General features: G+C 33.7%; 1 protein-coding gene across 1 annotated transcript in view; it reads right to left on the reverse strand.

The window, feature by feature from the left end:
- Window positions 1-19,197, reverse strand: part of LOC148307920 (uncharacterized) — a 368,047-nt gene that overhangs the window by 50,407 nt on the left and 298,443 nt on the right. Inside the window, exons 6-10 of the mRNA XM_088262611.1 lie at window positions 16,776-16,882; window positions 6,302-6,362; window positions 4,729-4,965; window positions 3,129-3,353; window positions 1,075-1,204 (exon numbers count right to left, since the gene is read on the reverse strand). Coding sequence (XP_088118737.1) covers window positions 1,075-1,204; window positions 3,129-3,353; window positions 4,729-4,965; window positions 6,302-6,348 — 639 coding nt within the window. The 5' untranslated portion in view covers window positions 6,349-6,362; window positions 16,776-16,882. The remainder of the gene's footprint in view (window positions 1-1,074; window positions 1,205-3,128; window positions 3,354-4,728; window positions 4,966-6,301; window positions 6,363-16,775; window positions 16,883-19,197) is intronic.

Here is a 19,197-nt window from a genome sequence, read left to right on the forward strand (position 1 = left end):
ACTGCAGGGCACGGCAAATGCCGTTTTTATCGACTGTCGGTTTTCGGCGGGAAACGGCAATATACGGGTTTGTTATCAACGTGAAATAAAACACCTTGAAGGGTAATTTGCTACCTGGATGCTAGGCGATAGTCTGTCAACATTATTTGAGATGTCTTATTTGAGTATTTGTCCGGATTGGCTAGTGTGCCGTTTGTGAAGGCATCGCCAGAATTCTAGAGTTTTTATGCGATCTCAATCTCCAGTTTAGTTTGATTCATTTCACGTATTGGACTATTTTTCATACCACTCGCACTGTTTTGTTTACTGTTTGGTATTTTATTATTTGAATATATTAGCATTGTATAGGAAATGATACCTCGGAGGGGAAGACTATTTTTCAGAGTTTACAATGCTTCTAAAATTGTGAAATATGGAATACTTAATTAAAAATTATGATTATAATTTATTTTTGATGATCAAATGTCATATATGATTTCTTTGAAAATTTCAATCGAAAATATTATTTGGTTTAGAAATTGTGTCAATTTTAAGAAAGCGATATATTTTTGCGCTAATCGCGAAAAACATCCGCTATAGGCTAGAGTCTATTGTTCGAAGTGCCCGACTACAATGTGTTAAGTACAAAGTTTATATTGAAATACCATTTGCTGGACACAATTTGAGATTATCATAATTTTTGTTTTTTCATCACAAGTTTTTAATGACCTTCTGGTATTATATTATTGTACGCAAGGTTGTCAGTTTCCAGGTTAGTTGTAGTCTAACCAGAATGTCGAAAAGCAGAAAACTGGCTAAAAAGTGAATAATTTTGTGTGTGAAAGAAGCAGTCAGTTTGAATGTACCTATGCCAGATATACGTTTTTAATTCCATTGAAGGTCTGTATTATTAAAGTACACAACTGCATAATATTTTAGATTATTTTTAAAGCACCATTCTCGTAAAATGCGTTTAAATCTAGAGCACTTGATTCTTCCATGAAACATTGCAAAAACATAACAGCGTCACATTGCAACTGTTCTTATGATTTTGTTTCATTCGGATGGCTGTAGATGATAAAACTTAATACTAACCAGTGTAGTCTGTGTGGAATTATTAGTAGCTCTATTACAGCTGAGTACGGCTTCAGGTGGTGGCGGAGATGTTGGAGATTGCCCGGCATCGATACTTATACTTCTCTTAGAAGAGTTAGATGGTGATACTCTGTAAATGACAGAAGCATTATTGTAAATTTTAAGTGAAATCAAAATTAGTATAGTTATGACCATGACATGTAATATGACTAGTGAAATACTGTCACAATAATTTTATATGCTTAATAAATAATATGGATACAAATTTGAAACAATAGAAGAGAAATATATTTTACAGAAATTCCAAAAATCCCGGAATGATTTCCTGAGTAGGCGGTTACTTCATTCTGAGACATAAGTATGGATTATTGTTGTTTTTATTAGCTCTATTAATAATTTTGCAATTCTGTGATATTCACCATTCTACACATGATTGACACCTATATAAAATGTTGTATAGACGTTGCATGTGACAACACACTAAATATTTTCAAGAACAAACTTCATAGGCAACATTTACGCATAGTTGAGTTTTGTATATTTTAACTAACTAACTAACTAACTAACCATCACGCCGCTTAGGGGTAGGCAGAGAGAATAGAGCGCCACACCACTCTGTCCTTGCAAACATTCTTCGCCTCTTCCACGTTCATGCATCTCCTCATACATACCCGCTGATTGTTACGACTCCTAACCTGACCACTTTCAAGTATTTGGCATACCTGATCGTGCCATGTTTTTCTCGGTCTTCCTCTGCTTCTTTTCCCGCTAACATTCCCCTCATAAATTTGTTTTACCGTTCTTTCCTCACTCATTCGTTCTACATGTCCAAACCATCTCAGCACACCTTTCTTAATTTTATCGATAATGCTTATCTCAGCTTTGCATTCCTTCCTTATTTCACTATTCGTACATCTATCATACATTATTTTGTCGCACATTCTTCTGAGAGATCGCATTTCGACATACATTGTATATTTTAAATGTAATTAATGTTGAGATATAGATAAAAATCTCGATTCAATTAAATCTTAAGTGAAGCAAATTCAGTATTTCTGACCAAAAATTTAGACACACTCAAAATATTGTGGCCATCAACATTCATGAATATCATGTTGCTAAGCTTAACTTATGAATTTCTGATGATTTAGGCATTTCCGAACCAGCTGTCAAGACGTATTTACACCAAGTTGACATATTGACAAAAATCAAAATAAGAATTTATTTTCTACCAACAAAATGTGTTCATAATTTTACTCCTAAAGCATACAACATGTCATTATCATTTTACTTTTATATAATTTTATAAATATATATTATAAAATGTACCCTCGGCACGGGAAAACTCAGTGAGGGCATGTTATTGTAATTTGTAATTATGTGTATGATGAAATGAAAATAAAAAAAATAAGTTGATCACATTGTGTTATACAATATCAATATTCACTTTAAGAATCTATCTACCTACACAGTATCCTATATTTAATCTTAACCCATGCAGGTCCAATGTAGAATCTCATTCGATGTTGATTTTTTCCTCGTGGGTCCCATGTCGAATGTCGTCTGACATTTTTATCATCATTAGTATTATTAATTTAAAATGCAAGCTCATATTTTTTCACTCGTATCTATTGTATTACAACAGTATGTGGAGTAGAGAACAAATGATCATGGGAAAGAGTAACCGTTTACTTGGATTTTTTCATTTGTGTTTTGGGAACCGAAAAGGGTGAAGAGAAAATGATGAATACATTTTTAACACGTTGACTGCCAACTACAAGATAACTCGTAGATTGTGTTCTTTGCTAGAACATCGACTACGAGTACTGTATTTACTTGCTATATTCGTGCAGCTATGATAAAATTCATGGTATATCACGGCTAATATGGATAAATGGCTTCATGAACAGAAAATTATACTATATTTAGTATAAATTTGTACTATAATTAGAGTTTTTCATAATATAATGATTAAATGAAATTGGCTTTTTAGACCGGAATTCTGAAAATTGCCGTGGCAGTCAACGTGTTAAAAAAAAGGAAAAGATACATACTTTGGGAGAAGAGTAGAGATGATTCTCTCTGCCTCTGAAGGTGGAGGGGGTGAGATAGACTCTTCCCTACTCTCGCCTCCTCCGAGTCCCTCTCCCGATCCTCCCAGAGATGTGACACTCGCTTGGCTGATATTCAGTGGTGAAACCGAGTCCACAGTTCCTTCTTTCATCGCTACTGGCTCCCCTTTTTCTTCAGTTGGACGGAAACTCAACGCAAATTTAGTTCTAAAAGTAAAAAATACATCCTTAATAAGATAAATATTATTACAAATACTAATAAGATTGACAGTTTTCAATAAAAAAAACGATTCACAAAAATTGATAAGTACGGAAATACTTAATTTACCGATTGTTAAGTTGTCTCAATAGAAATGAATAAAAGATTAAAAAAAAATGTATATGAATGTCTGATCATATAAAGAGCATAAGACCAGTTATTAACTGATTTTAGTGATCGCTTTATACAATTCCCCAAGGGTGACATTATTTACTTTTGAGCGATTCAAAATATAATTAAGCAAGTTTTATCTGAACGCTTGCCATATTTTATTTGTCCGCCTCGAGGTAGTCAGGGTCTTTGAAGACTTATATTCGATTCTCGGAGAGGTAAAAATGAGTATGTTTATCTATTTAAAATTACTGAAGCACAGACTAATAATCAAGTAAATACCTACAATTCAATATAGTGCCTTATGCATAGAGTTGATATATTTTTTCAAGATCCAGCATAGATATTCCGGTGAATCAGTTTTGCTGTCTTGTATGGGGTAAAACTTGGTAGATCATTGAAAAAAGTTATTGAGTCACAAAAATTATTTTCAGGCTTTCGGGATGTAAAAATATTTCATCAATATTAAAGATTGTCTATAACTTTTGGACCTCTAGATTAAAAAATATGGGTTGTCCCTTTATATAATTAATCACAAATTGTGAGATACCATATTTCGACTAAATATCAATTGGGGTATTTCTAGAGTTGTCGGAGTACTACTGCGAACACACTTCGGACGGGAAAGGTATTTCTACCCATTCGGTTGATTGATGGTTAAGGACGGAAAATGGATTTTTACCTTCTGCGCCAGCCTCATTTTAAAGTTAGAAAAGAAGGAATTAGATATTTAATGTTTTTAAATGAGTATTATGTTGTCCGCCTCCGTAGTGTAATGGTCAGCACGCTCGGCTACCGTTCTGGAGGTACCGGGTTCGATTCCCAGGGGGGGGGGGTCAAACAAATATAAGTGATTTTTTCACTCTAATATTTATTCAATATTACCCTGGACTGGTACCTAAAGCGGAGGGCTGATCACCTTTCGTTCATGTGTTAACGATCAAGATATCACTGTGTTTATATGATGCAGTGCCCACGCATCATTGACGTGCGGATAAGGGTTTGAAGAAGATCCTGTACCAATCTTTATGGGATTTGATAATGAATATATGTACATATGTATCAAATCCCGTCACCAGAAGTCTGTAGGCGTAAAAAGCACCTGTCCGAAATGTGTCAATATTGGTGACATGTTCAGACAAATCGGGATGAATGGTGGATGAGGGCCACATAAAGAATCATGGACATAATTCACATGTACTCTGTCCTTACCGTCTTCCGTTCATGCTCATGTATCCATCGTCCTCGGACTGGTGGCCGCCCAGCGAGGGGCTGTCGTCGTCTGGGGTACCCGCCACGCCACCCGCGCCGCCGCCCGCTCCCGCGCCCGTGCTCTCCGCCGCTACCCCCTCTGCGCCACCTCCCCCGCTGCCCACTCCCTCCCCCTCCTCGAACTCGCTCAGCACGCTGTCCAGCAGCTCTAGTGACCTCTGCACCTCATCCCCGCCGCTGGAATCAAACATTTTAAAATTGTTGGGTAATATATCCAAAACAAAACAAGGTTTGTTGGATTCAATTCTACATTTATTTATGTATATGTTAATACATGACGCGTTTCGTCTTCTTAGGACATTATCAAACACTGAGAGTGTTTGATAATGTCCTAAGAAGACGAAACGCGTCACGTATTAATATATACATAAATAAATGTAGAATTCAATCTAACAAACCTTGTTATATTTTGGATATATTACCCAACAATTCAATATGGAATACTTCCAACTGTCTGCAGTTACAATAAATATATCAAACATTTTTATCTAAACATAAACTTAATTGAATACATTTTTAAACAATTTAATTCAACATGGCTGACCTGTGTTACATATCATGTTAAAGAGAGGTATCGCTTGCACTTATGCATCCCAAAGGGCAGTCTATCGGAATGCTCCATCAAGCGGTTTTGAAATCATGGCAAATAGGCTACGTCAAGAAATATAGTAATGCCCGTGTATTTTATAAAGAGCAAGCAATGATAACTCAGTTCTGCCCTTTGAAATTTATAATGCACTTTTCTTTTAGGAAAAAAACACTTCTAGTTACTATAAGCGCATTAAAATATCATTTTAAAACGGACTGAAATTAATATATTTTTTATGTTTGCGATTTCATACAGATGTAATTATTTTTCTAGAGGTAGCTTTCCAAAGCATAACTGAGTACAGGTATGCAGCTCCGAGTACCGATGCCATTTTTGCTATTCTCTTTGTATAATACCTACTATTCTTTCTCCATTTCTTTTCCCATATGATATTTGTATCCTTCATTCAGAGCTTGTTCTTATCCTATTGTAAACTTATCCTATCACAGTAATAACTATTATCAATAGTTATTCATCTAGATTTTATGAAAAAAAATTGATTATAGATAATTTTTATACCAATATTATTGTAATATACCAATTTCGAAAAGAACTGTAAATATAAAATAGGAAAAAAAAAAACCTTAATTTAACCTTAATTTAATTTAACTTAATTTTAACCAACTCTAACCAACTTGAAATAAATTGATGTATGGGAACAATGAATTTTATACATAAGTATATACACATCAGAGAAACACTAAAGTATGTATTAAAATGAAATCTCATGATCTAACTGAGGACTATCCTCTTTAGCTACAAAACAATACATTTATAAACATGTCAATATGTAAACAAACCAATTGCTAAAAAGTTGTCAGTTGCAGCTTGCAATTTGATTTCTCACATGCAGTGAATTATAATTGCTAAAGGATTATTGAATCACTTCCTAGTGAAAAGTTTAGAATTAAATGTAAAACTTACTCTGGTCCTGTATTTCTTCCTCTGTGCAGCATCCCAGTACTTGCCATCCTAATCAAGCCACCTGTAAATGAAATAAGTTGTTTGTTGCAATTATTTTCATTTTACTTTTTTTTTATTATTCTACAATAAAGCAAATGAAAAGGTTGATATCATAAAATGTAATTACTCACAAAATTGACTAGCACGCATTGGTATAAATATATAAAAATGAGAGATTATTAAAAATATAAGTGTAATTTGACAGGTGTCATGAAATTTAAATAATACGACTACCGGATTCAAATTTTAGTATTGCGATTATTGTAAATATAAATATATCTGATATTAAAAAAACCGATGGTTTTAGAAAAGTACCTACTTACGAAATTGAGTTCTAGGTTTTTTTTTAATTTTAATTTTTATTTAAACGCTAGGAAAAAAAGTTTAGTAAAAATATTATTATCGATTGATTTGTAATTACTATTAGGGTAGACTGGGTACGGTTGAAACAAAGGACGGTTGAAACAGAGCAAATATCTTGCAAACCGTATCCGGTAGGGTGAAGGGTCCAAGGGACGAACAAAGCGGACAACAAGTTCAAACACGAATATCAGTGTTGCATCGCTCGCCGCATGGTGCAGTTGCTTGTAGGAGGTCTTATTGTATTTTGATAACCAAAAGTAAGTATTTTTGTTCCAAGAATTTTCCTTTTATTACGGTTTCTATTGAAACGATATTATTGAGTATGATTTCGTGTTTGAAATGAAGCTTGTAGAACACGATATAGTGATTAGTTTTAATGTGCCATTATTGTTAACATTACTATTTTCTGTTTTCCACCTAAAGGAGGGGTTGGGGACGGTTGAAACATTTTTTGTGGGTACGGTTGAAACAACATATTTTTTCAGTTTTCCTGTTTTCTTGATACCGAGAGTACGCGCAAGAAAGACTTCGAGAGGGGAGGTCAACTTGTCGAGGTATACATACGCTTATGAAGAGGTTAAAGCAGGAGATTCACTGCGAAAAGCGGCGGAGAAGCATGGATTTAACCACTGTTTGCTCATTATATATATATATACGAAAGCGAGATGTATCTGGTGAAGAAGAAAATGGGATATGAACCCCATAACGAAGTTTTTAATAAAGAGCAGGAGCAGGAGCTTGCAAAATACTTGCTACTAAAAAAAACAAAGAAAGAAGAGATAAGAAAGGAACATGAAATAAGGTTGAAACGGATGAAAACTAATTAAGTCAAGAAAAGATTGGATGGAGGAAAAAGTAGAAGGATCGTTAAAGGAAAAATAATCATTATACGCAACAGGAATCATCATCAGAAGAGGACGAGTGCTATTGTCTTGTTTGTCTGTCACTGTATTCAGAGAGCAAATCCGGTGAAAAGTGGATACAGTGCACCACTTGTAAACTGTGGACTCAAGAAGACTGCACAAAAGGTGGTCTTAGCTATGTTTGCCACAATTGCGACTCATAATGATCCCAAAGCTAGATTTTCGCTTGATTTATGACTAATCAAAATGAAAGAAGTGTTTCCTTTTAGTTTATTCACAGATTATTTTCGTTCGATTTGTTTTTTTTTTTAATGCCATTATTTTTAGTTGTTTTTGTTCATTCCATATCTGTAAACTGATTAATATTGTCATGCGGTGCCATAATTATTTATAAAACAAACATAAATAATGAATAAAACGTCTTACAATATTAAATATTGATTTATTTGCGTATGTTTCAACTGACCCCAATCACTGTTTCAACTGCCCCTGGTATGGGGACGGTTGAAACAAATCGGATATATTTTTTAAATTTGATCTGCCACTAAAAATAACACACCGGGTACTGAAATAATACTTCCCATTAGTAGACAGAAACACACTCTTGTATTTAATGCATCTTCATCATCGCTTGACTTGTTAAGAACAATTCTATGGACAATATAAGCAAAATTGTTTCAACCGTACCCAGTCTACCCTACTGCTACTAATAATATCACCATCACGCTTTTTGCTGCAGTGGTGACCACAGGAGATGGATGGCAACACTCGTCTATCCTGCCATACTCTTCTAGCTTCTTCCACATTTATACATCTCGTCATACATGGCCTCCGGTTACGTAGATTTTTGACATAACTAGATTTGAGATTCTGATTGATTATATGTTTATATATGTACAGATAACTTTTAGAGCCCTCGATCTTCACTCGGAATACGAAATTATTACGGATAGTTTTATTCAGGTAAATTCCGCCTAATATTCTCCCACTTCTTGGGCAAGTTTGGAAAATGTACCTACGTCTTTTACTGTGGAATATTTGCAGCATTAATCTTTGTGTTACTTTGAATATTTATTATTATCTACACTTATCCATGGAATGAAGAGATAACATGTAGGGTGCAGCAAATCTTAGTCACAACTGTCGTCAAGAAAAGGTGATTCAGTTGGCTTGGCCATGTACTCCGCATGTCTCCCGAGCCTTGATCAAGCTTGCCTCTTTTAAAAGGCATCAGGTTCGCGCCGCCCAGGACGACCATTCCCGACAATTTGTCGGAAGCTCTCGTCGGAACTTCAGGAAGCGGACCTGACTTGGGAGGATGCGAGGGAGCTGGCAGCCGAAAGAAAAGGATGGAGATTTAGTTTTTAGATTTGTTGCAGACGGAGGTTAGAGGTCAAAATAAAATATGGAACAAAGGCAAAATAAAGGAATGGGTAAATGATCAAGAGTTAATTCTATGAAAATCGTAAAAAATATATTTAAAAAAAATCTCTCTCTTTTTTGTGTGTATATTACGTTAAAATAATTAAAAAAAAAACAGTAAAAAAACGTATGTAAAAAGAACTCCAACGACAAGACACACAACGTAGTTTGGTGGGTCTCTGCAAAAAATATTTTAAATATGTTTAAAGTTTTTCTTTTAAATAAATGAATACAGTTTATGAAAATAAAACATAAAATTTAAAAAAAATATATAGTTTGTGGACTCCATATGCTCCATATAGGAAGCGGATGTGGTTTAAGTAATAGGTAGGTTAGTGTCGCAAGTCGCTATGTGCAATGAGGTATAATAAAATGAATTTGCATAGAGCGCGGGTAGGGTCGGGGCTCGGGCGGCCCGCCCAGGCGGCATATTGCGCTCGTTTATTGCTTAAATAACTAACTGCCTTTTATTAAATCTGCGGACATCGCGCCGGACGCGTAGGGCCGGCTCTCGAGGCGCTCATTTCCATAGGGCGCTTGTGCACTACACGGAATTTTACCGTCCAGCAGTCCGGTTTTGAAAAATGAAAGCGACTACGACAGGCTTGTGTTTTTGTCCATCTTTCTTCGGATCAGAGCTCTTGATCGGTGCGTGAACGATCAAAAGCTCCGATTTCGATCACGCTAAACTATCGTAGTCGCTTTAATTTTTTAAAACCCGACTGCCGGACGGTAAAATTCCGGGTAGTGTACAAGCGGGCATAGGGTTTCGTTTGCGCGGACGTGGCGTGGGTGGATTTACGGACTTTAAAACACACGCGGGAAAAATTATTATACTTCAGATCGTGGATTGTTCCATTTCTAAAGGGGAAACTTTTCAATTAAAGTCACATAAACCTCTCGAATTCAATTAGTTAGCGACGTTACAATATTTCTTAATATTCGCACCCATTGATGCTTCGTACTCAATTGTATTGATATCGTGTTGTTTTCAGGCGTCTCCCAGAATTTAAAATAAACCGGGTAGGAGGATCCTACTTAGCGTAAATCTAAACAAAAAAGTCTCCGCCAAATAAAAGCTTTTTCAAACCAACCATACATGGCTTTAATTAATTCACATATAAAGCATAATGATATGCAGGAGTTCCAAAAAAATGAGCATTGTGGTTGTCAATCATGGGTAGAGTGGTCAATGTTACACGTGTGAAAAGTGATCATCTAACCAGACTGTGAGAGATCTGTAAATACTTAGATTTCCATATCTTACTTCATTTGCGTAAAAATTTATTATATTATATTTTCAGCACTGAGATCGCGTACATAGTAAGTCAATATTTATATCGTGGTGTGTCCCAATTTTCATATAATTTGTCTTGGACTTGATCTTTGATCTTTCCCTTTTCCCCTTTTCTATCCTCCCGCCCTTCTTTCAGGTATTTATACTAAATGACATATCGCTCACTCCTTTCAAGAACGTCATAAATAAAAAATTGTCAATTTTAAGTTGTGCATGTTTTCGGTATGCCCAGAAAATGTACTATATCCTTAATATTTACCCGCTACAGGGCAGAAAATATTGTTTTTGCATTTTGAAGAAAATGTATTGTTTAATTATTTTTTAAATATATTAAATATTTTTCAAATGGAGAAAAAACCTTCGGGTTTTACATAAAAAGATCTGTTGCAGAGTAAAAAGTTCAATAAGTGGCTTGATATTTATTTTTAATACATTGTGTTATATTTTTAAACTTTAAAAACGTTCTCCTGAAAAATCAAGTTTTTTGATTTATGACGTTCTTGAAAGGAGTGAGCGATATGTGAAATTTAGTAAATGGAATGTTACAAATACTTGTTTTTTGTTATTTTTCCTATTACTCTTATTATTTTTTTAAAAGAGAAATATTTGTGTTTTTATTATTTACACAAATATTTCAATTTCATACTATTTCTGTGCGCCTAAGTGTCTCATTATTAGAAAAAGGTATCAAATTGTGGTAGAATGGGTTCGAACCGAGAAACTCTGACTTAAGAGTCTGCGACACTAACCACGGGACCACAACCAGACAATTTATTCATTGTATTCATTATTTAAATGTATTTATGTAACTGTTCTGTAAAATTTCCAAATAAAATATGTCCAAGTATTTGATTTTTATTTGTTTAAATGTTCGGCATTTTATTTCACCGGGGAAGTCTATGTAATATCGGAAGTCTGAATATAAAAACTTCTGAGGTGATTCAAAGAATAACGTAACAGAATAAGCACTTTTAGAGTTTCATCAGAAAGAGATTTAACTTCCATTAGATTTAGGTAGACTTGTTTTCTTGAGTCATCGGAAAGAGTTTTTCCTTGTAACAAACATGTCACGACGCTCAATTCGTGACATCTTATCGACTCCCGGAAGAACCTATATCATTGCTTTATCACCCCTGCGACTGAAGAGATCCCCGATCTGTCACCTATCGATTATATTAATCGACATTCCGAGGAGTTTTTAGAATTTTGACAATATCGAATTTAAATTATCAGATTTTTTACGAAGGTGAATTTAAAAAGGAATCAAATTGTATTGAATATATTTTTATACAGCTTGAATATAAAACTGTGAGAATACGTATGTTTTCTTTAAAATAGTATTACATAAAAAATAATAAAGTTTAGGTCATGTAAAAAAAGTTATAAAGTTAAAAATTTACCAAATAAAATTTAATAATAATCAATCAAGGTAAGTTCTTCGTTTGTGGGCACCGAGCACAAAATATTGAAGTAATTATTTATTATATATCGACATAGGCAATTCTTTAAAAAAAAACTCCATCGCTAGAAGCAAAATAATGAGAAAAAGGATTTAAATTTTGAAAATTCACTCGATAAATACCGCTAATTATTTTACTATATTATGATATGCGTTTCGACATCGAATCAATACTATGAAAATTAATCAAATATTTATTAATTTAAACCGCCGCTTCCGTGGTGTAATGGTCAGCGTGTTAAGCTACCGCGCTGGAGGTCCCAGGTTCGATTCCCAGTGTGGGGGCGAAAATAAATATTAGTGATTTTACACTCTTATATTTATTTAATATTACCCTGGACTGGTCCCTGAAGTGCAGGAGTGATCACCTTGCCTTCATGTAAGTAACGATCAGATAACACTGCGTCAATACGATGCAGTGCCCTATGTCCCATTGGGTGCTGATAAGGGTTAGAAGAAGAAGAAGTATTTATTTAAACATATTACATGCATAAGTCACATATATAATACAGTATACAGTAAACCCCCTATAACGTTGAGATAGGTACCGCGTTTTTCAATAGGAACGTTGTAGGCGGTTAATGTTTTTTAAATTGTATTTTCATTTTAAATGACTCATTTCAGTTTTATCCGCTGGTTAAAATGCAAAAACACAATTTTAAAAATTAACCATTTATTAACATTCCCTCTGATTATGCAGTACTTATCTCAACGTTACAGAGAGTCACATTTTAATAATATTCATTTTAAAATTAATATTATTAAAATGTGACTGCTGAGTTAATTAATCGAATTTTATTTTACGTTAATCAAATGTTCAAATATGTCGTAGAGACGATATGCAGATTCGCGAGTACCGAGTGGCGATAAGGAAAGGTGTGTATCTAAAACGGCGGCCCCAGCTCTAAAATATTCGTTCATTAATCGGTGTTTCGGAAGTAATCGCGTGACCAAACACGGGAGAGGAGAGCCAAACACGGGCCGGCTTTAAATTAAATATCGGGAGGGAGATAGATGGCGGATCCTGGTTGCAAAGGGAAACTTTGGGGAGAAGGTAAACAGGAAAGTGTTACGTAGTCACCTCACCTCCGTAAACAGATGAGAGATGCTTCTTCGCCAAGGAGCCTCAAAGAGCGATTCAAACCCCTACATATACCTACCTTTCTTTTTGAAATTTCACACATTTACATAATAATTATGGATTCCGATTGCCTCCATTGCTGGAACTTTGACGGTCCTAAAAGGGATTTAACATTTTTTCATAACCGCAGTGGATTTCAGTAGAGATCAGGTTTGTTATATACATATTTCATACTGTGAATTATATTCTTCTTCCAACTACATATATTCTAATTATATTCTTCTTCTAACCCTTATCCCCACCCAATAGTGCATAGGGCACTGCATCGTATTGACGCAGTGTTATTTTGATCGATACTTACATGAAGGCAAGGTGATCACACCTGTGCTTCGGGGACCAGTCCAGGGTAATATAAAATAAATTTAATAGTGTAAAAAAAACTAATATTTATTTTCAACCCCCCCTGGGAATCGAACCCGGGACCTCCAGTACGGTAGCTAAACGCGTTAACCATTACACCACGGAGGCAGATTACAGTGAACTATATTCACACATAAAAAATATCAAAAATTATTCTTCATAGGTAAGTACATAACATCGAATTTTATGACGATCTAACATGAATTCTCAATGTATATCCTTAATAATCATAGAAAATTGTACGAGATGATAAATACGAGAGCTCAGAAGTAAAAAAATAAAATGGGTCATTTATAACATTTTGAGTGTGTTCAAATACTTGTTCACAAATATATGTATCTAGTGAAATTCTAGTGGAGTCAAACACTATGTTTCGAGTTTGATCAATATATGTATAAGTTCTAAGAATTTGAGTACCTAGTGTGGTTTGTCGATCATAGATATAATTGGTGAATGTTACACGTCTGTAAAGTGATCACTTAAATCAGCATATGACAGTCATTAGCCCCGTGAATGCCTAGACTTCCATATTTTTCTTCATCTATATTGATATGTCAAAAAATAACCAAACTAATTATTCATGGGTAAGTACATAAAATCGAATTATGAGATGATCTTACATGAATTCTCAATGCGGCCCGCTAGTCCAAAATTCCTATCCTTGTAAATAATCATAGAAATTTGTATGAGATGACAAATACGAGAGCTCAGAAGTAGAAATATTAAATGGGTCAGGTGTATTTTTATACTACTATGTAGTTATTAAACAGTAAAAGTGTACTAAGGAATATGACCACTGCTACAACTAGCTGCACCGGTTTAAAACGTCCAAAAATATATGATACATCAATTTGCAGGACTTTCCCGCTAAAAGATGTTAGCAATTTAAGAAAGTATTGAGCGTGAAATGACTTCCTCAGTGCAAACAGTTTTATCTCATCAACACGTTTTAATATTTTCAGCAGACTTAGGATCTTTGCGTTGTAGCAACTTTTCTGCTACCGCCAATTAACTTCGTTTCAGCTTGATATTATAACTGTAATTAAATAGACAGGCGCCGTGGCGTGGTTAGGCAGACGATCAAATGCAAAACTGGCATCGCGGGTTCAATTACGCCAATTGCAAAATAAATTCAAGCAAGATTCATTTTCAATTGGTTTGGAAGTTTTTGATATATTTTTCACATTTATCCTCCCTATCCTTACTATCTTACCTGCAGACAACCCTCTAAAGCTAGAGGCATTGCGGGTTATTCCTTAAAAAAAAAAACAAAGAAAAAAAAAAGGAATAACATAAATGTATATATATAGTACGTTCTCGATTTTCTAGACTAGATGGTGAAAAAAATCCGGTTAATCCGAAAACATAAAAACGGAAAACAGAAAGAGAAATTTCAAACCGAACAAAACAAAACTGATCGCGAATAAATGATAGAACTTGCGAAGTTCGTTTTTGAATAACACAAAAGTAGCGGTAGGTATTCTTTTGATTTTTTTTAAGGTTACATTTATTTGCCGATAAAAAAACTGATGATATCCTATTATCCTTTCTTGTCATGTATATAAAGCCATTTTAACTGGAAAAATATTTTAAGAAATGGTAAACTGAATTTAAGTATTAACTGTAATATTTATATGAAATAACCCTAAACGTTATAACGTACTGTTACAAAATTATCTTTTAAAAGTTAACCTTATAAGTATATTTTAACATACAATAAAACGCAACCTATCTAAACCTCCTGTTATAAAATTATACGTATTCTAGGTTTTCCTAGTTCTAACGAAAGCATTTCATCAAATTTAGTTTTCTCTAAAGAAAACGAACTTTGACTAAATTTGGGTTTTAACGGTAACGCATACAACACCTTAACACTTAACACCACTACACTGATCCGTGATCGCGCACAGCAACATACAAACGCGTCAGTCGTACAATACTGGCGAGATATTTATTGACTTGGCGTTTAATTTGTAGAACTCCATTTTAATTTATGTATTAATTTGAAATCAAACACAGATTTTTTGAGTCTACTAAGTTGTATTTTATTAACAGACATTCGTTTGATAATGCCCTAACAAGGCGAAACAATTGTCACAATATAATTTTTTATGTGTTTTTTGTTAATAAAATACAACTTAGTAGACTCAAAAAATCTGTGTTTGATTTAAAATTAATACATAAATACTGGCAAGAGTTGGATGCACGGATCCGTGTGATAGGTATAAATGGGCGGCAAATATACAACTTTTTTTTATTAAAAATGAATTTAATTGGTAATAAAGAAACTTATTACTACTGGAAATTAGATTAACAAAAAATCTGGTATTTTTTTTTAAATCGCTTTTTTTAAGGCAGTGAACGTGTTAAGGGATGCCGACAATATAACGTAACGAGCGATAGTAAACATTCTCATGTTCGCTTAATATTCAATCGTCGGATAAACTGTATTACATGCATCAAGTGGGGCTACACATCCAAGAAAGGTTTTTCACTCATCAGGTTTAAGGAAAAGCGCGGATAAGCATGAGGGGTGTGATAAGTTACGGTAACTGTTAGTTTATTCAATGCGTGTGGTGTATTGACTCGGTCCGCTTGTTGGTACGTGATGTGCCGCGCTGAATGATAATGAGTGTAGGTAAAACGGAAAGTAAGAAGGCAGGATGTGGGCTACTTCAGAAAGATTTCTTAGAAATGATCTTCTCTCGCGGCAGATTGAAAACACGATGTAGGGTAAACATTATATTTACTAGCCTCATAAGTAAGCTCGCTTAGTTTAATTTAAATTCTTCGTTAGTCGATGATTTGAATGTACTTTTTTCCAAAATAAACTTTGTCAATCTACAAGTAGAAATACGACAAAAATGCTCGACATTACGAGTTAAATTGCGTTTTATTAATGCACAATCTTTGGGGTCGGATCTACCTAGATATGAGTATTCTCATCCGCTGCAATGTTAGGAGTGAAATTTCAAACATGCATGTACAATATTTAAACTCCGTTCTTCCTTTGGCTTCCTTGTAATCACCAATTTGTAATTTTCATAAATATTCAATATAAAGTAGTTGCTTCATTATACCTACAGCAGTAAATTATAATTATTGATTTTTTCTTTCTCATTTTTACTTTATGTTCAAGCGCTATGTACCCTCTGATTGAAAACAGCTATATAAGGTATCAAACGTTTTGACCAATATCACTAGACTGCTTTTGGTTGGTTGTAAGATATTTCTTCTTAGCAGTAAGTAAATTCAGTTAAAATAAATAAATAAATAAATATTAGAGACAAAAAATACTAAAATAAAGGAAAAAAACCTTTTTAAGTCCTTTTATAGAAATTCAAAGATACGCGCACATTAGTTCAGCTCACGTGATGGACGCTGCAATGGTATCCGAAAAGTCGGCAATAAATACTAACGACGCACGTCATAACCTAGATAATCAGGAATGTACATAAACGTTCATAATATCGACAGCTATAAAAATAACCGTATCATATCTCACGGGAAAGCTAGGGGTGTAATAGTACCTGCAATAGAATAGTTTCCCTCCCGCCAGAGGGCGCTGTCCGCTCATCTCGCGGGGCCGGGGGCGGGGGCGGGGGGCGGCTCGGCGGGTGCTCCGACGGTCAACCACCTGTAACGAAACATTGCACCCTTAGATATTTTGAATACGTACAAACTGCAACATTAATGAGAGGACGTTTCTTCACCACTATAAAAAGATTTTTAATACCGTTTTTTTGCTTAGTTAAGATATTCTGTTTGAACATTTAAAATGGTCTTGACTGATATAAATAACAATGAGATGGGTTATTCTATAATAAATATATATATATATATATATATATATATATATATATATATATATATATATATATATATATATATATATATATATATATATATATATATATATATATATATATATTTACAGTGGTTACTTCTTAAAAAAATCATAAAGTATATTAAAAGCATTGTTAACTTTGTTGTATGGTAATATAAAAGTGGTATTAGACAAAGTGAACGATGAATGATAAGGAGAGTGTTGAATCATGAAGTATTTAAATATTATGTACACATATCGCTCACTCCTTTCAACAACGTCATATATCAAAAATCGTCAATTTCCAGTTGTGCATGTTTTCAAAATGCCCAGAAAATGTACATATTTTTAAGTTAATATTTGCCCGCTACAGGGCAAAAAGCGTTGTTTTTGCATTTTGATGAAAAGGTATTGTTTAATTATTTTTTTAAATATACTAAATATTTTTCAAATGGAGAAAAAACATTCAGGTTTTACCTAAAAAGATCTGTTGCACAGTAAAAAGTTCAATAAGTGGCTTGATACTTATTTTTAATACATTGGATTATATTTTTAAACTTTAAAAACGATCTCCTGAAAAATCAAGTTTTTTGATATTTGACGTTGTTGAAAGGAGTGAGCGATATAGTTATTACAATCATGATTTGACATGGATTTTTTTCCGATTTAAAGCGTATGATCTGAACTGCATAATGTAATACAATGCTATAAAAATTAATGAGATTGGTTACAATAAATTTTAAAATAAAATAAATAGGAATACAAAAAGAAAAAAAACTCTCAATAAAATTTGAATGTGTTTGACATAGATACCGCAGGTTAAATGCCAAAGGGCTACAACGCAAGAAAAATAATTAAACTCTTTATTAAAAAAAAGGTATCTAAATCGTCAACATTTTCATATTCAAAAACACCCATGATTCTAGCGATATATATGTACATAATATTTAAAAAAAAATGTTTTTATAAACCTGTTGATAATTTCAAAATTATTAACAAATGTAAATGAAAACGAATGGTTATCTACACTCAATGTCTCTGAATATGCTAAATAACGAATATCGATATGCAGTCGATCGATAACTATAGCAATCGTTGTAAAACATTGAAATTATCAGGTAAAATGGTATCTACCGACCGAACACTAGGTACTTTTTAAAAAACGCTTCGTAAAACTGACCCAATGTAGACCACGTGCAAAAAAAAGTGCCTACTGAATAATTAATAATAAATTAAGGATCGCAAAACACTAACAACTAGTAATCGAAGGTGTTGTACCCCTCAATGTTAATTGAAAGTTGTGTACGTTTATACTCGATGGGTCTACGATTTCATAACATTATAATTAAATCAAACCAGGAAGGCTGAACACAACTCAATTAGGGTAAGAACTACTTGTGTTACTCTACCAAGAGATGGTATCAAGTAGAAGGTTCAGGTAGAAACGAACACTACCAACAACTAAGAGAAGAGTAACGCTACAAGCAATAGATTTGTGTTTAATTGGAATAACCAAGAGGGTTTTCAATCGGAAGCAGAATAATAACGGTATAGCCACTTTGGCATAACTTGGTTTCCGTTTTCTGATAATATGGGTATAAACAAAAGATAACAACATGGGTTTTCCAATTTGAGGAATTTTAATTTCAATATGAGTTTGTGGGGATGATTTAGGGTATGAATACCAATGAATTAAGGTATGAAAGAAGGTAAGCGGGCAATAAATCACATAAAAAATATGTTTTTGGAATATTGAAAGCATAGTTGCTAATTTCCTAGTCTAGGTTGAGGTGTAGTTTGAGTCAAAATATAGACAGAGTCGTAGACGTGTTTAGATGTGAGATACTTAACTCTCAAAATACGAATAGCACAGTTTTGGTAGGTTATAAATGTATTTTTATATATAAGTTCTACAAACATGAAATATTGGGATGATATGGTTATTTTCATAAAATAAATGTTCTTTAAATATTTATATAAAAATATTATTAGCCAGATAAGGTGCAAATAAAAAAAGAGTTTGTTTTCCGAAGTACAAGTTAGTTCTGTGGAAAAGGGATAGACATTCTACAAAATTTCTACAGTTAGTTAAACCTCGATTGTAATTAAAATACGTTGTGCAATCA

This window comes from Brachycentrus maculatus, unplaced genomic scaffold, assembly GCF_059751285.1.
Source record: "Brachycentrus maculatus isolate JH-2025_06_01 unplaced genomic scaffold, ASM5975128v1 h1tg000185l, whole genome shotgun sequence".
Lineage (NCBI taxonomy): Eukaryota > Metazoa > Arthropoda > Insecta > Trichoptera > Brachycentridae > Brachycentrus > Brachycentrus maculatus.